The sequence below is a fragment of the Vigna unguiculata genome, chromosome 11, assembly GCF_037176805.1.
Source record: "Vigna unguiculata cultivar grain cowpea cultivar isolate G323 ecotype 2 chromosome 11, ASM3717680v1, whole genome shotgun sequence".
In the NCBI taxonomy this organism is placed as follows: Eukaryota; Viridiplantae; Streptophyta; class Magnoliopsida; order Fabales; family Fabaceae; genus Vigna; species Vigna unguiculata.
Genome location: NC_140802.1, coordinates 29145637 through 29171030, shown reverse-complemented (window position 1 = coordinate 29171030; position 25394 = coordinate 29145637). Strand labels below are relative to the sequence as shown.

The window sequence follows — 25394 nt, the reverse complement described above, 5'->3', positions numbered from 1 at the left end:
AGAAATTAAAATTCTTTATACTCTACTTCTCAAATTCATGTTAAGACTACTTGACTAAAGTTGATATCTCATAGGTTTGGTAACATTTTTTTTCAATTAATTTCAGCAAAAATTCATTTGGAGATAAAGTATTCTATGCTCCTTTTCATCCCAATACGTAGTTTGGTAAATACGTGAAGTGGTTTTAGTACTATTTGTATCGGATATATTGCAGTAGTCCATGTATAAACCTCATTTTCTTCTTATTTAAACAAATGCAATTTTGAGGTTCCAAGAATGATACATTCTGCAACCATACAGTACATATACAGACGCATGTGTTACGCTTTTTACTTTTTCTCAGGAAGCTTCTCCAGTAACTCTGGTATCACCTCAAACAGATCTCCAACAAGTCCATAATCGGCGACCTGCAATTCAACACACATCACATAAATTAGTCAAAACGGTTTTCTTCTTCCAATGGTTTGTGGCCAATATAGTGTATAAGTTTCATTCACCTTAAATACTCTCTATCTTAAATTTGTTTTTGTTTTCATTTAAAATTTTGCTTAAGAAACTCATCATCAGAAACTCCTAATTTCAGTATTTTAGGATTTACACTACATTAATGCGCTCTCTCATTACTCACCTCTTTTGGTTTTTTTAAAGCAACTGAAAATTAGAAACAGTGTAAAACTTCTTTAGTGGCAATTACTTTGAAATAGAGAGTGGCTTGATCAATTTAAAAGAGAGCCATTACCTGAAATATAGGAGCATCGGCATCATTGTTCACAGCAACAATGACTTTGGAATCCCTCATCCCTGCCAAGTGTTGAATAGCTCCAGATACACCAAAAGCCATATAGAGCTCAGGGGCAACTATCTTTCCAGTTTGCCCTACCTACATATCAAATTTCAAAAGGAAACATGGACATGAGAACACTATATTATGTCATGAATAGAAGTTAAAGTGCCCACTGAGATTCAATCCAACGCCCATTACACGCATCTATACAAAACAAAAAAGTGTATGTTCGTCATTCAATGCATTCAATTGAAATGTGAACTCTAAAATTCTGTCTCTGTTGCATTAGCAGAGTAATCCGGGGAGCCAATGCTGTAAAAAGGGGAATATGAGACTATATTATTTCTTTTCTTGTTCAGATTTGCTTTCGTGTGTGCAAGAATATGTGTGGTCGGAGGTTAATCTTGAAAGGAAGTAAAATTGTCACCTGGAGTTCATTAGGAACATATCCTGCATCCACGGCAGCACGAGTGGCACCAACTATGCAAGGGAGAACGAAGTTAGCAGATTCTACTTAATTCATATAACAGAGAATAAAATGTAAAAGCTGATGACAGTGAAACCAGCCATCATCTGTAAAGACAAGGATTTAGATACTAAGAGATTTTCCATCCTATCAATAACCTAGGAATTTAAATCAGGAAGCATATGAATCCTGCAAAAACAGAAATAACAAGTCTGTAGCCATTAAAATAACTGTCGTATTAGCATATATAGAAAATAATACCAGCAGCACCAAGTTTCTCGGCAAGAGCTTCTATCAATTTGAAGTTCTCAGCGCTCTTTAGTGCTCGGCCACCAGTAACTACAATCCGTGCGTTCCCAAGATCTGGTCGTTCATCATCCTGAGAACTTTGTGATATATATGCAGACCTTCCCAGATCTGCCCAACGAAAGAGAATAATTTAAGATTCTTTCACAAAGATGGAGATTCAAGTACCTAAGTCTCAAAGTGGTAATTGATCAAACAGAGATATAGATGACTAAGACTAATTATATGTGATATTATTAAACTATTGCTCTTTTAGCATCCAAGCAGGATTTGTATTATCAATGGATAATATAGAGAGAGAAAGTAAATATTTTATTAGTTATAATTTGATAATTACATTCTCAACTTCTCTATTTATAGCAATAACCCTCTTGAAAAAGAAAATGAAAATAAGCTGAAATGAATGTGCAGATTTTAGAAATATATTTCCTAATAACCATAGAGATATTAAGATATTTTTATCCCAGTAATCTTTCACAATCCTCTCCTTCAAGCTGGTAACTAAATATTGATCATTCTCAACTTGCCTACAAGATATTGGAATCTTCCTTGAAGAAGTTCCTTAGTGAAGATGTTTGCTAATTGAAGTCCTCAAGGGACACGGATTGTAACTACTAGATCTCTCTCAAGATTCAAAGATTGAATAGACTCTTTTGTAAACAAATGAAGGAACAAAGATTTGATAACACTAAATGAGGGATGTCCAAGTTTTCTATGATGAAGCCATACTTAGGAATTTGCCCATGATTTTGTTATTGCTCTTTGACTTACGACTTCTCTTCTTTTGTTTAGGTCATTGGACTCTAACACAACCCATTTTGCTCCTCAACAACTACAATCATCTTCCTCGGGGCAAGGTCCTAGAAGACATAGTAAAAGGAGAGAAACAATATTGAACAATTAAATTTTTTGTAAATTTTTGTATAGAGGTAAGATAAATTGGTCAGTTACGGGACATATAAAACATGCATTACTTCAATAGATGATTTTAATATTATATTCCCAAATCTGCATGAGTATACTATCACCATTTGCAACAGTGATGAGTTGTTCTTTATTGATTTTAACATATGAATTGAAAAGCAAAGGAAAAAGAAAAAGAGTCCTGTGATATGTTGTTCTTGTATCAAGAATCAAAATATTTTGAGGTACATGCCCAATTGTATTGAAAGAACTCTTACCTCATGGCCAAGGTACACAATCCAATCATTGATTCCATCATTACTCTAGTTGAGAAGGAACATTTGGTTGTTTGCTTCTTCGCATTCTAAAATAGTTTTACCTACCCATTTTTGTGAGGTTGCTTCCTATGCATTCTAGTACTTTGTCTCTCTCATGGAGTTTGAAGCAAAGTTTCTTTAGTATGCCCATATCTTTGACTGTATGAATAATATTCTACTTGGTTGCCTTTTGTAGTAGACTTTCCTCTAGTGTTTGATCCCTTGACAACCCCGTTATTGGAAGTGGCATTAATTATCCCGTGGTGTAGATCAAACAAATGAGTCAAGTTACAATCAAATCATAGTGTTTAGGCTACTACGCTCTTAAAAGTTACAATCAAATCATGGTGCACTCTAATTCGAAGCTATAACTTTTGGCCTGATGGTAAACACTTAATACAATAACCGGTATCAAAGTCAAGGTTATGAGTTCAAATTCTAGTAGGACTATTGTTAAGGGAAAAATTGTTGCAAGTTGCATTTGTTGTCCCACAGTGTAAGCCAAGTGGGCCAAAACATAATTGAAGAATTCAATCCCTAGCGAACAATTGATGAGGGGAGATTGTTGCAGTTGCATCACTTATTTCATGGCATAGGCCAAGTAGATCAAGTCACAATTGAATTGTAGTGCTTAGGTTGCTACACTCTAAAGTAGAAAGAGTTGTATTTTGACTATGAGCTATAGCTTGCAGCCAATTAGTAAGCACTTGATCCAACAAACCTTTTCTATTGTCATGGTAGAGCTTATGTTGGAGGTTCCATCATTAAGAATGACAACCCTCCAAGTCTCTTCTACCTTGACAATAAAGAGCCCTTTTGATAGAGAGAATTTTTTCTTTCCCTAGAATTTGTACCCTCATTGGGTCATATTCATGACTCAGACCATGCAGAAATTTTGAAAGATTCTTCCTCTTTCAATGTCATAACAAAAGAAAAGTCCTTTCTCAAAGCATATTTAGGTCATTCCAATTCTTTAGCAGAAGATAAAGCATATAATTTTGCCTTATCTCAAGGACCATGCAATGCTACATCCAGGTCTTGATTAGTGAATGTTCATTATCCCAAATCTCAAAATTAGGGTCATTTCGTCTTAGTCCTCCACCATTAATGTGGTCTAATCTTGATCGTCCTTTTAGAGTCCTTCAAATGTTACTCCACTGTCAATAATTTAACCCACGAAACCAATAGGGACTCGCCACATTTTGAAGGCCATTGAGACCCATAGAAGTAAATTTCACCTTAGCCATTAAGAAAAAAACACAAACTTTCACCACTCTCTTTGAGGAGGACAGCTACGACACTGGTTGTTTACCCTAGTCAGCAGCAGTGATGACATCAATAACAGAATCCCAAGATCGGGAACTCTATACCAACTTGAATAATGAGAGAGAAGAAAGAAATATTTTATTAATTACAATTCCAATAATATTCTCAACTCCTCTATTTGTAACAATCACACTCTTAAAAAAGGAAATAGAAATCAGCTAAAATATTTTTTCTAATTACTATAGAGATGTTAATATTTTTATCCCAATAATCCCCTATTCACAACAAAAGTGTACTTTTGTCTTTTTCAATTTTCCATAAAATAAAATGTCCATGCACCAGAAACAAAATAACAGACCTTCGTCCAAGGTTGAAAGGTCAACCTGGGATATTGAAGCCTCATTAGAGTCAACTGACTTCTGAAGAGCAGGAAAAGACGTGGATCTAATTGTTAATATACAAGGACTGGCACCAGTATATCGAACAGTACAAAGTGCATTTCCAGCATATATTGGCCTATACAAGAAATCAAAATCTCACATTTAGTTAGAAAAAGAACCCATCATGTATTCATACTTGAGATAGAAGCAGGATCATAATGAATTACTCAATTACAAGAAGTGTGAATAATCAGCTGCTAAAGCAACAAAAAGGAAAAAGAGATATATCCCTATCTCTTAACTATAAACACGCCTTACCACATGCACACTCATTTATTTTAAATTTAAGACTAAGATAATTGCAGCAGAGGTCCATTTCAAGAAAAAAAATTCCTTAAATGCATGAACCACCATCCATACTGTATCACTTCAGTCACACCTACGAATCAGGATTATCACTAGCTCATATCTATTCTGATGTCTTATTATCCACAGCCTGAAGTTATCCATAGCATATGTACTCTGATTGCAATACCTTCCCAGAATTCAAAAGTCCAAGATAATCCAAGTTTTTCAGCTGTCTACTCACTCTCTATGGACTTCAATTTACTATAAGATCTCTAAGCAGTCAATGCTTTGTTTATAAATACTTTTAATAATCATGAAAAAAAAAATGAATGATAAAACTATTAACAGCATTGATTACTGAGCTGAAGAAAAGTCGATTATAATAAAACTGTGACCAAGTGAAACATGCTGAGGTTCATAGCTAAGGCAGCAAAAGTTAATCTTCCCAGCCTGGCATTTCTAATATTGTTACGCAAATAATCTTTCCAATCACGCATAATATAAGACAGTAATGAAGATTAAGAATCTGATGCATCTGTGGTAATTTTATCATTCATACTGTAAAAGCCTTAAAAATTCAGAAGCATGCTATACATTGGAGTGGACTAAATGGCAAAAAAGTTCCTTTTTAGATACAGTCCAAAATCAGAGAGATCTTCCATGAAATCCATGGTATGAACATGAGTGCAGCATTGCAAAGGCTAGAATAACAGTACTATGGCCCCATCATTACAATGGCTTAAACAGTCAATACCTCACATGATGACAATACCCAACAGGGAATCTTGGTCAACCGGCAAGCAACCAATAGCATGAAATTTACAAAATAAAAGCAACAATTCATGCTACCAAAAAGTACAAGATAAGCTAGCAGTACAAACAATCCATCCATGAAAGATTTAATAGTAGGTGACCAGCATCACAATTTGCAGCAAACAGCCAGGTTCTAGTTATTAAAACATGAAAAAGAAAACACAGCACATCGTACCTTACAAAAGTATTGGAATCAGAAATTCCAGTAACATCAGTAATTGGAGAAACATCTAAAAGAGCAGCGGCACGTGGCATTATGTTTTTCCCAAAAGAATTTGCAGCAGCAAATATGTGAGAGTAACCACCACTCTGCTGAACCAAATGAACTAATTTAGCCCAGGGCTCTGCCAGAGGGTCTTTGAATTTATCGGAATCTGCTACCAGCACCTACACCACAAGCAGCACACCCACACTAGCCATCAAAATCCTGAAACTCAACCTTCCTTTCCAACATATATCTTCACAAACATAACCCACACCCCTTCTCAATAACAAAATCAGCATTTCCTTTCCCCTTATCACCATTTCAAGCTCAACACAAATATCCAAACCAAAACATGAATGAATCCCAAATCATCTTAAGCATATTTGCAAAATATTACTTATTTCAAAGAACCAGTCATTTTTAAGAGAAAGTTCCAGTAAAAATAAAAACAAGTAAGGTTTATTTGGACAAGCTTCTTCTCTTCAAAGACTTGCTAAAGAGAAAAAAAATACAAAAAAAAGTGAAATTAACTTTTCTGTTAAAATTAGTTTATGCACGAGTTAAAAATAAAAATTTGAAAAAACCGTGTGATAGAGATTCTAAAGCAAGCTAATGCATAAGAAGTTAATTTCTTTTTTCTTTATATTTTTTTCTCCTAAAAGTTCTAATACAGAAGCTCATCCAAACAGCCCTTCATCATCTAAAAAATAAGCTTTCCCAAACACCCCTTAAATATATAAACCCAGGGATTCATTTTTTTTTTGTAAATCACTGATATAGTTTTTTTCATAGACAAACTTGTTCAATTTAAATAAAACTATTGTTGACCGCAAAACTATCTCCTTAAAAAACAATTGTATTACTATTTTTTTACTTTAAAAAAATATAACAGTATAATACTCTTGAACTACAAACCATTGGTTAACTTAGAACCACTTGGAGCTGGTAGTTAATTTTAAGAATTAATTTGTATAAAAAAAAATGTCCTAATTACATTTTTTTTTTTAAAAAAACGTTTGGGTTACCTTGGAGATTGAAGGGTAGGACGAAGCAGCGTGTGAAGCAGCTTGATGAAGAGAAGGACCGGAACCAGCCAAGAGCACCGAAACGGAAGAGTCAGTGTCGGGAAGACACGTGGCAGCGGCAAGTGCAGAGAGAGAAGGGGGTTTGATAACGCCACCTTCGTGTTCCGCCACAACGAGCGTGCTACCCTACGACACCACCACCACAATGAATTGCATAACAAACAGAAAAAAGAAATGAATCTAAAATAGCTCTCATTTTTGTTTTTTTGGTATGAATAGTTACGTGTCGAAAAGTGTAGTGGCCGCGGAATGCGGGACACGAAACGGCGCGTTTCTTGATCACTCCGAGCAACGCGCGAGCGGCCATGGCTGAAGGGTGCGGGTGGCGCAGAAAATTGCTATGTGTTGCGGCTGATGGTGAAGGGAAAGAACGGTGTCGTGTTAAGGTGGGAGAGTTGTAAGATGATGATGATGAAGACGATGATTATGATAAGTATAACTAACGATGGCGCTGACGTGTTGTATTGTTTTTAAATGATTTTTCAATAACTTGGAGCATGCCATGTGCGTGAGGAGGGGGTGGAGGTTCTCCCCTTTGCATCGAAAACGTTGCCAAACAGAGAGGATGTTGAAGAAAATGAATTTTAGGTTCGAACGTGCTTTTTTCTTTCTTTTTTTTTAGGTTGAGATTAAGGATATGGTTAGGTAAATTTCTAGATAAACATCTTTAGAAGCGTGAAATAAATAAAAAATAATAGTCTATCTAAGTTGAAATTAATTTATAGAATTTTCATATATTAACTTTTTTTAGTATAATTTAAGGTTTAAATGCGATTGTGATTTTCTTAATATACTTGTCATTTTATCTTTTTTTTTTCAAAAATAATTACTTTTATTTGTTATATGAGTGTTTCTCGTGGATTTAGTTTGATTGATTCTTTATACAACTAAATATCTTTTGTGATCTTTTGTTTAAAAAATTAACAAACACTCAGTTTTTCAATTTTAACTAAGTTGTTGTTTTATGTTTCAATATCGATGCAAAACATTAATATGATCAAAGAAATATCAAATTTGTGTACTAATTTCATCCCTACGCTCAGAGTGTGTTTGGATAGAGTATTTAGTGAAGCAATTTATTTTTTTGAAGAATTTAGATTTCTTTGTAATGAAATGTTTTGTTTGGATAGAGAAATTAAAAAGCATTTCAAATGCAAGCATTTTTTTGGAAGGATTTCAATCACCTAAATTAGTATAAATTCAAATACCCTCAAAATAGGTGGAATTTGAAATTCTTCTCACTCAACTTCACATTCTAGACGATCCGGACGGGCACGACGACCCAGACGTGCTCGACGACCCGAACAGACCCGAACGTGCCCGACGACCCGAACAGGACCGACGAACCAGACGGGCCTGACGACCCAAACGGGCCTGATGACCCAAACATGTTGGATGACCCAAACGGGCCCGACGATCCAGACGAGCCCGATGATCCGGACGGGCCTGACGACCTAGACGGGCCACACAGCCCGGACGAGCCTGACGACCTAGACAAACCCGACGACCCAGACGGGCCCTTCCAAATCATTGGGGCCCGTACACCCATATGGGTCTGAAGACTCGGACAGGTCTGACAACTAGGATGGGCCCGAGGACCTGGACGGGCCCGACGACTCGGATGGCCCTAAAGACTTGGACACATCTAATGACCCAAACAGGCCTGACGACCCAGACGGGCCCGATGACCCACACGAGAACGATGACCCGGACGGGCCCGATGACCCAAACGGTCCCTACGATCCAGATGGGCCCGATGACTCGTACAGGCAAGACTATCCGGACGGACCCGACGGTTTGAAAGGGCTCGTACGAGTTGTCGGACCCGTTCGAGTCTCGGGCCCGTCTAGGTCATCGGGTCTGTCCAGGTCGTCAGGTCCATCCGGGTCCTCGAGCCCATCCTAGTCGTCGGACTCGTCCGGGTCTTTGGGCTCGTCTGGGTGTACGGGCCTGTCCAGGTCGTCGAACTCGTCCGGGTATTCGGACCTGTCCTAGTACTCTGCCTCGTCCGGGTATTCGGCCCCGTCCGGATTGTCGGGCTCGTTCAACTCCTCGGGCCTCGTTCGGGTACAATCGTGCAGTATGGGCCGTCAGGCCTCTAGATCATCGGGCCACCCAGCCTGTCTAGGCTTCCCAGTCGGTCCAGCTCTGGTGGGTCGTCGTGTCTAACCAATTCGGTTGCGTAGTTGGGTCTTCCCGACCCATCTGGGTTGTCGAGCATGTTTCCAAATGAACTCAAAACATAATTAAGCGTAAAATAAATATTGTTAAAATTAAATTTTATCTCACAATAAATTCAATTTTTTTTTTCAAACAAGAAATTGAAATATAAGGTATTTTAATTTCCTTATCCAAACAAGTTATTTAAAAAATGAATGGAATTTAATTACAAGCAATTCAAATACAAAGCATTTCAATTTCTAAGCATTGTTGAAATGCTCTATTCAAACACAAGGTTAATGAATTTGATTTTTCTTACGTGGATTTTTACAACGATCTCACATATCAAGTCAATCTTTTTGTTTGCTTTTGAAGGTTTCGGTGAGAATGAAGATGGAATGCAATAACAAATGAATGAATGAAGTGGAAAGTATATATAAAGATGGATGTTATGACTTATGAAAATATAATAAATTAAAGTACCTTGCAGAAAAAATGAATTATCGAGAAAAGTAAACAAAATTGTAAAAAAAATAACGAAAATGGTGATCCAAATTGCAATAATCAACATTGGTTTAACATTTTCCTGTTTACAACGTTTCAGAATGTATGATTTGTTTCATCCTTGTAAACTACAAAATAAACTTATTTATACTTTCTAATCATTCCCCGAACTGTTACACGATTTGAAATCAAATTTGCACTTTACTACAAATAACTTCTCTAGAACTACTCTCAAAAGTTTTGAGGTTCACATGGCTAAGTAGTTATCATCTACTAGGCTTCTAAGTCGATTTTTGCTTTGTCCTCCTTGATTTTCTTTTTTCGTTGACCGACTTTCAATGAAAAGATAGTTGAAATGGCTTCCCAAAACTTGCATGTTCATCTTATGACATCCATCTCATAAAGAAGCACTTGGTCAAACTGTCCTTTATCCATGCCATCTATGTAGAATATAATTCTTTCTATTTTATGAGCAACGAGATCCAATAAGCACCAAATGATGCTTGGGCTGACTTCGAAAGTATCAACACCCAATTTTGTCCAAATTATAATATATATATATATATATATATATATATATATATTTTATCTTATTTTACTTTGAGTTTACTTTTTTTATTTCATCCTTTTATCTGTTTTTATTTTTATTTTATTTATTTTTATTTTATTTTCAATTTTCTTCATATTTATTTTTACATTTTTATTATTTAAGAAATAGAAAAAAAAACGGATTTGAAAAAGCAAAGGAAAAAGAAAAAAAACAAAGAAAAAGGAAAATATAAAATACAATTAAAAAAAAAGATAAAGAGCCAAATCTCTTTTACCTCTTTAATAGTTTAATAGTCCCTTGCTTTGTCTACACTCCTATGCTTTTTTTCTATTTGTACCCTTTCAATTTCTCTACCATTCAGAAAGTGACACGTGTCACTTATACCCCTTAATATTTTCCATTGCACCGACCTTCCTTCTGATGGTCCCTTTTCTTCACCAATTCATCATTCCCTGCACTGAAATTGAAAAAAAAGGAAAAAAGAGGGGCTTTTCATTGAAAAGAGAAATCACACCACATTCAGGGTTCACATTCAAATCACTACTTTTCTTTTCCACCTTTTCTTCATAAAATCAATCTCTCCTGTAACCTTACAAAAGAGGAACCCACGCCGCCTTACCAGGCATCATAGCCCATTCCCTTAGCCATTACACACCATGACCAACATTAATTCATTAATATCTACAAAACCGTTTAACACGTAACCTTCACTTTTCACAAGGACAGATTTTGGAGGACAGATTTTGGAAAATGATACAGTGACACACCAATTCTTACAACTTCTCTCATAAACTGATGTGTCACTATCACTTTCTATTTTATTTTATTTTTATTTCAAAATTTGCATTGGTTCTATTTTTGTTGAAAATTGAAGGATAAAACGTTGAAAATTTATTTCAAATACATTTAAGTTTACGACATGAATTATGAAAGGCATAAATGTGTCACAACTGAAGTTATGGAAGAAAGAAAAATTCATGTGCAAAGCATTGCACGTAGGTTAGTAGTTATTAACTCATGGGTTGGCACGCAGTTAGGGGATGAATCATATTATGTTGTGGATTTTAGTATGAAAAAATTACATTCCTTGACTGACCCACATATACTCCCCACTGCTAATCAAGAGATTGAAGATTGAAAGAGGTTTTATACATCCTTTCACACATGTTCAAAACCAATATCATGGGTTAGCACTTACATAGCCATGGGTATGCAAGAATGCTGGACAGTGGAAATCAACACCAAATATAAGGACCTTTATTTTAAAAAACACAAAAAAGGGGAAACTTGGACTAACTTTAAGGAAGTGGAGATTGATGATTTAATCTTAAAACAAAGACTGAAGGCATGACAATGGCATTTTAGAGGTTAGCCAAGCATAAAATATTTATGTGTAAACCACATTCCAATTGGGTTAAAATTTATTATTTCATGAGTAAGCAAGTACTTAGGTCATTTCGTTCGGACTAGATTAATGAAGTATCATGTCCATTAAAACTAATAAAATAATTGCAGTAAAAGTACTTTTATCCAACAATATCACTTCAACATTTTTATAATTAATCCTTACTTAACATCATAAAAGACAAGTACTAATGTATCATACTCTTCAAACATTACAAAAATAAAATATTTTTAACATCGATACATTATCAAACATAGCACTATAAAATTAAGTAATTCAAGTTTCTTCTAATTGTGGCGCTTTCTCCTTGTGTATGTAAAAAATGGAGTTCGTATGGCTTGACTCTTGAAACATTTCCTTGGTTGATCCTTCAATTTTCAACAACAATACCCCTTCAACATTTTTGCACGAAGTGACGAAGAAGAAGACCAATTGAAGAAGATGAATGCACCTCAAAATGGGATTCGCACTCAAACTTTCTTGGAAGAGTATATCGTCTTCCAAACCCTTTCGCCTTTAAAACAGAACCAACGTGAATTTTGAAATAAAAAATAATAATGTAAAGTGACAGTGACACCTTCATGTCAACAACAAAATCATAACACACTCAACAATCAAAATTCAAACACTCAATCAAATATTCTGGTTCAACAAACAAATACACAAGACCTATTTTTTTTTTCGAAATACCAGTTTAGCCAAAAGCCTTTTCAAAGGAAAATGAACAATTTCAGAAACGGAAATGATAGAAACTAACAACAACAAAAAAATTAACCATAACCCAAACAATCCACATTCCCAACAAAATACAATCTTCCACCCCTTTCTCAACAAGTATTAATCACAAGAAAAATGCAAAAAAAAACCTTTACTCAACAACAACTTACTCTAGAAAAAGGGACCCCGATAAGTTTCGGCAAACCCCCAAACACTAATGCGATGAAGCTCACCATGCCACTACACAAAAAATGGATGGCTCCAATGTGGATTTTGAAATAAAAAATAAAATAAAATAGAAAGTGGCAGTGACACGTCAGGTTGTCAAAGAAGTTGTAAGAATTGGTGTGTCACTATATCATTTCCAACTTTTCTTTATTCCAAGAATAATAAACAACATCTAGGAGGTTTTCCGGGGGACCTTCGTTCACATTCAAGTATGACACTTTGGTTCAACCACTCTTCTCTCCATTCATTCATAACCTTCATCATACTCACATTCCCGAAAGGAAAAAATATATAGTTTTTCAAAACGACACAACTTTCTAGCACCTGCATGGGGAGGAAGGCGGGGAAAGGAAGCAAGGTGACCAATGCATTGGCTTTCATTATGAAGGTAAGTGTCCCTAACTTCTTTTAGCTTTCACCATGGCTTGAGAGTGATGCAAATGAATGAGTTAAACTTGGCTTGAATTGAGTGTTATTTTTCCCACTACTATTATTTTATTTACTCCCTTCCACGCTCTCGCGCATCATCATCCATTCATAACTTTCACCTTCTCACCAATTCCTCCATCAACCACCTTCATTTTTTTTCCTCTGCATGTTCTCTGTTTTCACTCCCAACCCACAAAAACAACAGCCCACAATGCTTTCATAGTTTGAACCTAAACCATTCCCACTTTATTCTTCGTTCTCCATTTTTATTCCTACGCCGTAATTCACACTAGATCCATTTTTCTCTCCCCTTTCACACACAACATATGTACATCTTCCTCATCTGCCCTCCATTCATCTCCCTCTATTTTACACATAAACATCCAACCCAAAGCTTTATGCACACGCACACAAGGTTCATTTTCTTACCTCCAAGTTCACCATTCTTTACAAAATTCACACTAACTCTTGCCATCCTGAAAGCACTCTATATCCACCGTCCCTTCAGAATCACTACTATCACCATTAGGCTCCCATCTTCAACCCTTACCACAACACTCCATTCGGCCATTAGAACCTTCATTCCAACCCATTATATAATTTCATTTTTATCCTCCACCTGCACAAGATAAAAAAAATAAAATAGCCAACTCTCAATCGAAACAGAGAATGTCGCCGACGGGTATAGATTTCAAATGGTGATAACAATGACTCTGGTTGCAAGGGTTGTGATGGCTTCGACATTACTGACAAGGATCTTGACAATTATAATCCAACTATCATATTATTGTGGTAATGGCAGCGACAAATAGAGGTGGATGCGCAAGGGCGAAATGAAGTTAGTGTTAGGGCTCGCGTCTTGGTGAAGAAGGAGGAACTTAATGTGTTGCCACTGATGAAAGTTTCGTTGGTGATCGACGTCGTCATCGATGTCTGTGGCTAGCCGAAATAGGTACCGCGTTGATGATGGTTAGTGGCTGGTTTGAGATTCAAAGAAGAGGAGGCAGCTCCACGTGGCGTGATAGAAAAAACGAGAAGAATAAGAGAAAAGGGGGGCAACGACGCTGACGACCGTCAACACCTTCGGTATGTAAGACCCGTGGAATTTAATTAATTAATAAATAAATACGGGTGGGAAAATTATTTATGACATTAAATTATGATTAGTATGACGTGGAAAAGTATTAGCTCATGTGGTTGAGAGTGTTTTGATTGTGTTAGAGGACTTAGGTTCAAGTCCTATGTATGCCAATTTTGTGTTATTATTCGTTATTATTTTATTATATGTTAATCATGCTGTGAAATAATATGATAGTTGGATTATAATTGTTAGCATGAAACATGAATTGGTTAAATGGTGGGACATTGATTTGGAAATAGAATGATGATGGGTTCACCTAGTTTTTAGGAAATTCACCTAGTTTTTAGGCACACTTTAAAAGGAAAAAGTGGGTTAGTAGAGAAGGTTTTGCAAGCTGGAAAATATACCCAGAAAGAGAGCACGAAAATTTGAGATTTAAGAGAAGGCTAAGGAGGCAATTGGTGTAGGGAGAAATCTTAATCGCCAAAGCTTTAAGTAAAGGAAAACCAGGTTAGGGGAGTTTCTTACGTTCATTTGATGTTTTGGTATGAATTGTATGATCATTATACGTAAATTATGAATGGTTGTTAATTGCTCTGTGTTTCTGCTGAAATTCTGGAAATTTTCCAGAAACTGCTTGGCGGGCTATACATAGCTGTCAGGCGGCTCATCCATTTTGCATGTGTTTTCTGTGTTTCTGGATGCAGCGCCTGGCGATGAGGCTCTGTACCGCCAGGCGACTTAAAGCCTGTATCAATTCTAGGTTGTTTCTAGATGAAAGGCCTAGCGGTATTCGTTAATCTGCCAGACGACGCGAATTTGTGATTTGATTTCCACTGTTCTACACGTTCTGGCATGATTCTGATCGGGGAAAAATCACGGGTTAGATCTTAAAGGATGATTTGACATAGTGATTCGTTGAAATTAGTGTAATTACTGGTGGAAATTAATGGAACAGTGCAAACGATATGTTAGGGTTAACAAGTTGGGAAAATTGAAAGAGATGGATAATTATTGTGAAATTGAACTGTAATCTAAGCTGAAAATGGTTAGAGTTGATCAATGTACTATTGTTATTAGGCGCCTGGTTGAAACAGAGGGGTATCAGACTGAAATATGTGTAAGAAAGAGTAGGGTGCGGGAATAGGGTAACTGACGCAACAGAACTGGATATGTGTTCCAGAACTGGTGTGCCGCCTGACGGTTTATAGAGCGCCGCCAAGTGATGGCGTGAGATCAGAAACACTCTTGAGATGTTTGGGTATGCTGGGTCTGATTTGAATACTATGGTAAACCTGAAGGAGGACAACATTGAACGAATAGTGAAAATATCCTTTTTGGTATTAACTTGGGAGTTGATGAGTAACTTGGAAAGGGAAGAAAATGAGAACAAATATATGACGGGAAATCTGTGATCACAATTGGGTTTGGGCGGAAATGCTTGACATAGGTTAGTATATATTTCACCAATTTTAGCTAGTTGAATTGAGGGTTGAATTAGCGAGAGTAGTAACATGCGTATAAGAAACCAATAGCCTATTAGATATAGGGTATGAAATAGTAGTGGTATGGTAAGGATCGACCTAATAGGTTACTACCTATGAATGGAGATGTTAGTCATAAGCTGGTAAGAGGTGCAAAAATTATATGTGAGATGAGTATGAAGAGTTTAAGGAAACCAACCGTGTCTATGATGGGGTGGAGAAATCACATGAGGGTGAAATCAGGTAGTATCACACTGATCGATAAGGGAAATTCATTTTTCTGAAGTGAGAGTGCATGCTAGTGGATATCAAAATGGATAAGTGCAAAAAGACCAATACAGCTAGTAATACTGGTATAGCGCCTAGCGGGGATATTGGAACCGTCGGGCGGTAGCGAAGGATTAGTGGGGTCCTGGACTTGGTGGCACCTGGCGGACAGGAAGGTTCCGTCAGGCGATAGCGGTGGAAATAGTGGCCTCTGAAGCAGCGTCCACCTGGCGGTGTGGACGGTTCCGCCAGGCGGTTGTTGCAGACTTTGTAATTATTTTGAGGCGCTTGGCGCCTGGCGGTACGTATCCCCCGCCAGGCGGTTTGGAAGCGGATAGCGCTTAGCGGTACGTGTACCCCGCTAGGCGATTTGGTTGTTGTAATTGCTAGTTATTGGACTTTGTAAGGTGTTCTACAAGACTTTTGGTGATGATTCAAAGGTAAGATTGATGGGTTCCTTGAGTTGAGCTCGGAACGTATCCCTTAAGTTGAGCTCGGGATATGGGTTAAGCACGTACATTCCTCGAGTTGAGCTCGGAACGTATCCCTTGAGTTGAGCTCGGGATAGGGGTTAAGCACGTACATTCCTCGAGTTGAGCTCGGAATGGCATCCCTCGATTTGAGCTCAGGATGGCAAATGAACACGAGGAACCCTTGAGTTGAGCTCGGGTTGGCGAGTGTTGCCGGTGTGAGTGTGCTGGTTGTGGCCAGTACAGATGGGTCTAGATAGATTGCCCTCCTCAGTAAATTGCTGACGAGTTTGGTAGTCTTGGGACATTACAGACTATGTTCGTATTTGGGGACTCCACCTGGCGTTACGGTGTATGATCCGTGGCATTGGTTCCCACACGTGCTCTGTCAGTTGTGGCCGATAGGTTTGGCAGCAAATTATCTTGGGTTAATCACTAGAAGAGGTAGAACACGAATGGTCTAGTTGTGGCTAGATGATAGAGAATAGAGAAAGAGATCGTATATTGGTTCTTCGCAGAAAATATAGTTATATGGTTGGTTATATATTTATTATTATGATGTAAGTTGATTTCATAAGCTCACCCTATCTGTTTGTGTTTGGCGATGATCCTGTACGCGGTACACGTGAGCAGAGGATGTTGATGCAGGTGGTGCCGGTGATGCTTAGATACGGAGCGGGGGATAGCATGGGAGACTTTTTTATGGCTTTATGTTATTTGTATTTTGAAATAAAATGTAAAAGTCTATGAGACCGTTCTGGATTATTCAGTTTTTGTAATCTTGGATTTGGACTTTAATATTGAAATTATAAAAGTTTAAATTTCCTGCGCTTTTGGGAAATGAAGTTTATTCATAAATGCAACATCTTTATGATATTATTAGCTTTATTTATTTAAATCAGTAATATCCTGACGGGATGTTACAGTGGTCGACATCGTCGGCGTCGTCGGCATTAGCCTTGGCCAACCATGAGTGGGTAAGGGTTGGTGCCGCTCACGTAGAGGAGCAAGAAACCCTCTCTTTAGGTTTTTATGTTTTGAGAGTTATTTTGGGGTTGGGCTTAAATCTGGTTCTGTTAACTTCCTGCACCACCACTTTTAATATTTTCACTCTCATGTGTATTGGGATTGACCATATTTTACTTCATGCACCTCCTGATGTTTACAAATCTCGCACCCCCTAATGATTACTATTCCCACACCCTACATTAGTAAGTTTTTGTTTGTTTGATTTGGGTTAAAATACTTTCTACTCTGTGCACGACCATGTTTTACTGATCACACAATTCATTAGTGTTTTATTTTTTTATCTTGGGCTTGTTTGTTATTTTACTCACTACAACTCATGTCTTACTGTACACACCACATTTACTTCATGCACCTCCCACTAATTACTCATGCACCCTCATATTTTTTTTTCCACTTTTATCCTTCTTACTTAAATTTCATCTTTTTAGTTTTTCTAAAAAATAAAAATATTTTAGAATTATAAAAATTACAAAAAAAAAATAGAAATCTAAAAAATGAAAAAAGTCTTCTTTCTCTTTATCGTGTCTGTCTGGTTGCTCGTGTCGAGTGACATTGATTTTCAAATAATTTAATAATACGAAAAATAGTTTTCCCTTGTCATCTTTTGGTGTCTTTCCGTTCGTTGCGTCGTGTGACACACATATTCCCAAATACTTCAAAAATACCAAAAGAAAATATAAAATTTTCAAAATATAAAAATATTAACATTTTTAAGCAAAAAGTCTTTCTTAAGAACTACGTGATCCTTGATTCTCCATTGTGAGATACATAAGAGCAAGGTCCGTCCTTGTTAGGTTCACCTCAAAAAATCAAATTATTTCCCAAATAGTTTTCTAAATATCTTATAAAGAACTATGTAACCCTGATTTCTCATGTTGAATGAGAATACATAGGACCAAGGTCAATCCTTGTCGACCGGCCGCTTGCGCCGTGTGACACACCTAGGTATGTCAAAAAAAGCCGTACCTGCGGGTATCCGCAGATAAAACCCGCAATGGGTAGGAAACTGATATTAAAAATGGATACCCGCTACCCGCGGGTACGGGTTTTTTTGATACCCGCATGTTAACGGGGCGGATACGGGTATCATAGTATCCGTACCCGTGGATACCCGTACCCGCTAAACTTTAATTTACAAAAGTACCCTTATATATATATATATATATATATATATATATATATATATATATATTCGTAAAAAACATTCTTGCCTAATTTTTTCTAAGTTGCACATCTTGTCTTCTGTCTTCATTCTTCAAACCTCAAGTATTGGTACCTTGTCTTCTTCCAAGTACACCCCTTGATATCCTTCTCTTTCCTTTATTTGAAATTGGGGATATACATCATATCCTATATAGACAATGACGTTTATGGTACGCTTATTGTCAAATGATGGAATCAAAATAAGAATATTTGGCACGTGGCAATTGAGATTTATTATTTGTTTATTTTTTAGGAATCAATTGGAGAAAGTGAATTTTTTGATCAAAACACTAATTAAAGAATTTTCATTGTGTTGAACGTCGTTTTATATTTACTTTTATAATTATTTGGACTTGTATGAACTTGAGTTTATTTGAACTTTATTTAAATTTATGACAGTGATGCATTTTATTTTATTTTATTTGAATTTATCATTAAATATTTGTTTTTTAAATAATTTTATAAATACCCGCGGGTAGCCGTGGATACCCGCGGATATGAAAAAAATAGGCGGATACCCGACGGATATGGGTACGGGTACAGGGCAGATATTTATCCAGCGGGTAGGGTACGGTGGAGCTACTACCCGTACCCTACCCGCCCCGTTGACATCCTAGACACACATATTCCCAAATAATTCAAAAATACCAAAAAAATATAAAATTTTCAAAATATAAAAATAATAACATTTTCAAGCAAAAGGTCCTTTTTAAGAACTACGGGATCCTTGATTCTCCACTGTGAGATACGTAGGAGCAAGGTTCGTCCTTGTCGGGTTCACCTCCAAAATATCAAATCATTCCCAAATAGTTTTCTAAATATCTTATAAAAAGCTACGTAACCCTGATTTCTCATGTTAAATGAGAATATGTGGGACTAAGGTCAATCCTTGTCAGACCCAAAAAATCATAAAAATATTTTTATTTCTTTTTAGTATTATTGTCTCATTACTTTTGGGGAAAATTAACATTTTGAAAACCACATCAATTTCGCAAATCTAATTATAGGTACCACCTTCGGGCGGGCGCTGTAGGGTTCTAACACCTTTCCTACGCGTAACCAACTCCCGGATCCGAAAATATGGTTTTTTTTTTTTTTCGCAGAATTGCTTTATCTTTATGGTTTTCCATAGTTTTCCAGAAATAACTATGGTGGGGACTCCAAAATCTCTTTTCAAACTCGTTTTCCTTTTTGGTTCGCCATCTCGTCACGATTTCGATTGTGGCAGAAAGTAACATTGACCTTCACTAACACCATCCCTATAATTTTTATGCATTATGAGCCCTAGTTTCTCGATCTTCATAAAGTTTAGGTTTCGACCATCCTAAAGTCTGACTATCAATTGCCCATGTGTAATTTACCTTATTAACCTTTAATCCTATAACGAATCTTGATCTCTTAAATTATTTCTTTCCATTTCTCGACACCCCTAAAAATAAGATATTATTGTTTTGATATTCATATGGTTTTGTAATTAGATGAGATGTGATAAACAAACTTAGACCTTATTAGTACTTAACATATGTTCCCACATGTTATATTGGTTTACTACATTATTATCAAGCCATAAAAAAATAAACAAATATTATGATATTAAAACTTTATATTATAGAAACATAATTATAGTAGGATGTTGCCTGCTTTTAATAAGTCATATTGCTTAACAGATTATATAATGACAAGTAGAATGTCGACTTGCTTTTAACAAGTTTTCTTCTCCTAAACTATTTAGGATTGTTAAAACATAAATATTAAGAAATAAATTATATTTTATTCATATTGTGAAAATGTAGAAAGATGATATCACAATCAAAACCATAATAAATACATAATTTAGAACATATATGAAATAATATAACAAATCTTAGTACTAGTAACTATAAACATATAGGCATTAATAAAAAATAAATAAAACCATAGTCAAGGCAGAAAATCAGGTATATAGACCTTAATTTAAAAAAAAAAAGATTTATAAGTCTAAAATGATAGTTAGCTATAAAAAGGACTAATAAGGCTAGGAAAAAACACAAAATACTAAATTCTAGAATTGACATCCCTCTATAAATCTCGCTTCTAGACATCAACCGTACTAGTTCAAAGTTGAGCTTTCCTTAAACTGATCCTTGCTTATCATGTGGTTGAAAGCTCTCATTCTTTGAAATGCTCCTTCCTCCAACCCATGATCCTTTCCTCGAACTTCCTTTGACCAAGCCTCCTATTATATGGTCCTCTTTACTTTTTGCTATCATCACCTCCTCCGCCTTGATATATGATTTCACACCGGATTTGGCCTCGGTCATATCTTAAGGTTGCCTTTGTATTAAGGACTCTGCAAAAGGTCCTACTTGCAAGCTTTTTACGAAAGTATCAATGAACATTCCTTCATTCATTTGTGGTATTTATATAATGACTTCATTAAAATGCTCCAAGTTCATTTTCAAGGATTCACCCATTTGTTGACCAATATCAAAAAGGTCTCTAAATTTTGGTGGCTTCACTTTGTTTGCTACAAGGTGAGCCATAAACAATCATGAAAATACATCAAAAGATGTTATGGTTCCGTATGAAAAACTATTGAACCAATCTAATGCAATTACCATTAGTGTTCTTGCAAACATTTTGCATCTTACTCCATTTGATCCCCAGATGGGTTCCAAAATGTTCTAACTAAGAGATATGACGACCTCTTTGCTAGAACATTGAGTGCGTTGTGTTTTTCTTAGTTAAACCAATCCTTTTCACGGCCAAGTAATGTAACACCTCATTTAAAAAAATAATCTTAATTAAATAAAATGTCACACAAGATAGTATACAAAGTAAAGTCATGGAGTATAGACGCTACTCCTTATAATTATCCAAAAGAAACTAGGAATGAATTAGGGCACACCACGATGCCAGTAATAAAATAGCGTAAGGGATCGACAATATTCAAAATAAATCCCAAAGACAAGACAATACATGGCCTTAGCCCTAAAATAAAACTCAATCAGCGGAATCCAACCCAAATAGGCTATGCAGCAGAATCTCCATTATCTTGTTGACCACGAGGAGTTCTTGCATCTGCTCCCATCAATAAATTGATGATCATCGCAAAAGAGAAAACCACACGCACAGAACATACAACAAGTAGAAAGGGTAAGCTACAGTAGAAAATGATTTATCATACAGTCACATACACTTTCATAGTCGAAAATACATATATCAACCAATCATGTTATGACTTTCAAAAATACACTAAGACTCAAGACACGACTCATCCGGATACATATAATTAGTCAGATTCAGCGGATGCTTGCACTTGTGGTGGCCTTTACTGCTCTACTTAGCTAATTGTTACAATGTTTCATTCCCCTACGCACAAGGTTAGCCTTAAAGGGTCTCAAGCCTCCTACTACTCTCACCACCTGAGTCAGTACACTCTACTTGAGATTAACTAACTCTTTAGAGTGTCAGGATGCAATCCTTAACTTGAATCTTTACTAAATTATATAAATGAGGCACCACCATAAACTCTCACTAACAAGGGTCATGGAATTACGTCCTGACCAATGAGGCACCACCACGCAACCAACATGGAATTATGTCCTCACCAATGAGACACCACCATGAGATCTCACCTAGAGTTCCATGGAATTACGCCCTGACCAATGAGGCACCACCACGAAGCTATCGTGGAATTACGTCTTGACCACACCAACGTCATTTTCCATCAATCAATATAACATTATTGCTCATACCAATTTCATGTCACTTTTATAACCAACCATCTCATACTCATTACACGCCAAGATCATGCCAAACTCATCATTCACAACCCATAAACCATTTTACTCATGCATATTCACTCATCACATGCTTTAACATAGCAATCCAACTTAACAACACATTATGCAAACGATTTTGGAATTTTAGAAATAAAACTACAGCTTGTGTAAAGTGTAAGGCCCGGGAAAAATTAAATAGTTAATTAAATAATTATTTAATAAATGCGGGTAATGAGAACCTTTAAGACAATAAATGCGGAATGTTATGACGTGAAAAAGTACTAGCTCAAATGGTTGAGAGTACTTTGATTGTGTGAGAGGACTTGGGTTTGAGTCCTATGTATGCCATTTTTGTGTGTTATTAAATTAGTATTATTTTTAAATATATATTAATTATTTTGTGGAATGTGATAATATGTGAATCATATTAGTTAGCATGAAATATGATTTGGTAGGATGGTTTGGCATTGATTTGGCATTTGCATGGTTGTGGGTTCAAGTCTTGGAGAATTCAAACTCAACTTTAATTTTGGCTATTTTTAGTTTTGATTTGAAGTTGAAGGGTTAAAGGCAACCCCAGCAAAGGGTGGCTGGAAAACAAATCAATTAAGTGTGCTTGAATGACAATTACACCTTCCCTTAATGCCAATTTCGTTTTAGGTTAATTAAGCTTAGTTAAAACACCATTAAGAGACTTTTGAGATAGAATGATAGTGTTCTTGAGTCTGCCATTATTTTTACACGGTTGGAGAAGGGAATTCAGAAAGGAAACGTGAGGTAGAGGTGGAAAAGGATACTGGTTTGGAGGAGAGTCTCGGGGAGTCCATTGGTAATCCAAAAAAATTCTCAAATTCCAATTTTAAGCGAGGAAACCAGGTTAGGGGAGTTGTTTACATTGATTTTATTTTGGTTATGATAGAGTGTGCCTTGTATGGATGAAATCGCATGTGTACCTTTTGTTTTGCATTATTTTTCGTAGTTTTCTGAATTTTACCCAAAAATTGCCTGGCGGGCCTTCAGCCCGCCAGGCGACTCATACTATCAGAGCCCAAAACTGAGTTTTTCTCCATGCATCGCCTGGCGGCTAGGGGCTGTCCGCCAGGCGCTACGAGTTGGTTGGTCCAGTTCTTGCGGGTTTTGGGTGTTCCGTGATGCTAGAACGTTTGGGGTTTATTTGAATGATTGGTATGGGTGTGATTACCTGTAATTTTTCATTGGTGGAATATTGCATGAATTGCATCTGAAATTGAGTCTTAGAATTCAGATTGGGATTTTGAGAGGAATGTCATATATGATGATTATAAGTAGTGTAGTTGTTATTTGGAATCAATGATAATAAGAGTGCATTCGGAACTTGAGGTGTGGTATATGTGAGAGTACATCGACTTGAGGGGGAACTTTGAAATTGTAGGGTTTGTGAGTCACCATGAATGCGAGAGAAATCTAGGCAGAACCCAATTTTTCACGCACCGCCTGGCAGTACTAAGGCTGCCGCTAGGCGACCTGTCAGTAAAGTAGCAGGTTTGTTTTGGATGGTGGTCTGGTCATGGGTGCGTTGAAGGGGACCATTATGAGAAGTGTTTTGAGTGGTGATAGGTTGGGATTGTGTTAGCTATGATATTTAAATGATCAATGTGGGATGAAACGCGCAAATGGGGTGTCCCTATATATTGGTTGCTGCAGTGGCAGTTTGGTTATCCAAGTATAGGGGCAACACTGATCAAATTGGTAGTGGCTTGAGTAATAGGAGTATTAAACGGTAAGATTATATTGAATACGGGGACAGGTTTGGGTAATGAATGGTGAAAAGGATGTGGGCATGATATAATTAAATTGGCACAAATGGTGTATATTGTTGTACTTTGGGTCTAGCATTGTAAAGTGGATAATTTGTATTGTGGTAAATGGTGGGTATAATATTTATATTTTATGGCTTGTTCTTTTGAGACTCAAGTGAGGCATGTTGCGATGTGATAATAGTTGATTTGGGCATGAACTAGTTGTACATATTAAATTCTGGTTGGTTGTATGTCTTGAAATGCTATAATTGATGAGTGATAGATATTGTATGTTTGGGGTCTATTAAGACTTGTAAAAAGTGCTAAAAAAACCAGTACCATTGAGATACTGGTATGGCGCCTGGCGGTGCGGGGCGAGCCGCCAGGCGACAAGACTTTAAATCAGTGGCAATGGTCACTGTCTGCAGAAGGCGCCTGGCGGTAAGGTTGTGTCCGCCAGGCGGTGACGGAGCTGTGTGACTCCTATTTGGATAGTGTCATCTGCCGGTAGGGGTTTGACCGCCGGGCGGTTTACTGTTAGTTTTCGCCTAGCGACGTCTAGGTGGCGCCAGGCGGTTTTGGTTGCTGTGAAATTGTTTGTTGTGTGGATTAGTGGACTTGAGGGACTAAGTTTGCTTACCTTTGTGCTTGGGCTTGATGGACTAAGTCCAATAGGGGTCTGGGATGTGCTTAGTGGTGGGACGCATGATGGGCATGGAAATGGTTAGTTCCCGTCAGCTACTATTGGTTGAGGAGTCCTCAGTATGGTGATTACATGCGTCGGACGCACGATGGGCAAGGAATAGTTTTATTCCCGTTGGCTGCTATTGGGAGAGGAGTCCATAGTATGGTGATTGCGTGCGTGCCAGGGTCCAAGCTAGGAAGGCTTGGATGTTTTTCTACAGACAAGGAGTTTGTGGGGCTAGACTATGAGCGGGATAGGCTCGTAGGGTTGGACCACGAAAGGGATAGTTTCGTGGGAGCACAGTAAAATCCCAAGACCTAGTTTTATGCATATGACTCATGAAGGACTATGAGATCAGGGATGGGTAATTTGGAATAATGAAATATTTATGCAGATTTATTTTCTTGGGATGGAAGTCATATTTATTTTTATATATATACATGCATAGCTCACCCTATCTGCTTGTGTTTGGCGATGATCGGATAATTTATTATCCGGGAGCAGATGATTTGACAGGTGAGCCAGGAGACGCTTGATTTCTGAGAGCGGGATGAAATGGGAATTTGAAGACTTTAATCTTTTACTTATTTTCATACTTTTGAATATTAACCATTTTAATTATTTTATGGTTTGTAATAAATTCGGATTGCGAACATTTATAGTGTATGCAACTTCGTAATTTAATTTTCCCGCGTTTTGGGGAAAGTACCGTTATAAATGAGGTTTGGTAGTTAATAATTTATTATTTATTTTATTATATTTATTTC

At 36.9% G+C, this 25394-nt stretch overlaps 1 protein-coding gene across 2 annotated transcripts; it reads right to left on the bottom strand.

The window, feature by feature from the left end:
• Positions 1–221: 221 nt before the first annotated feature.
• ETFALPHA (electron transfer flavoprotein alpha) lies at positions 222–7434 on the bottom strand. Of its 2 annotated transcripts, XM_028052978.2 has the most exons (8): positions 7097–7430; positions 6814–6999; positions 5759–5970; positions 4401–4558; positions 1512–1667; positions 1212–1264; positions 740–880; positions 222–407 (listed from the first exon to the last, which is right to left on the bottom strand). In XM_028052978.2, exons 1-8 carry the CDS (start codon positions 7178–7180, stop codon positions 330–332), a joined length of 1068 nt encoding a protein of 355 aa, XP_027908779.2. In that variant the 5' UTR covers positions 7181–7430; the 3' UTR covers positions 222–329. The 2 variants fall into 2 exon arrangements, with proteins under 2 accessions (XP_027908779.2, XP_085525593.1); XM_085669467.1 differs by lacking the exons at positions 222–407; positions 740–880 and adding an exon at positions 927–1096 and having other exon boundaries at positions 7097–7434.
• Positions 7435–25394: the final 17960 nt, after the last annotated feature.

Excerpts from the sequence above, each read along its gene's own strand:
- ETFALPHA (XM_028052978.2), bottom strand. The coding sequence starts at position 7,180 with ATGGCCGCTCGCGCGTTGCTCGGAGTGATCAAGAAACGCGCCGTTTCG. Across the intron at positions 5,971-6,813 it reads CCTACCCTTCAATCTCCAAG|GTGCTGGTAGCAGATTCCGA; the intron begins GTAACCCAAACG and ends CTTGTGGTGTAG. Across the intron at positions 4,559-5,758 it reads GATTCCAATACTTTTGTAAG|GCCAATATATGCTGGAAATG; the intron begins GTACGATGTGCT and ends TTTCTTGTATAG.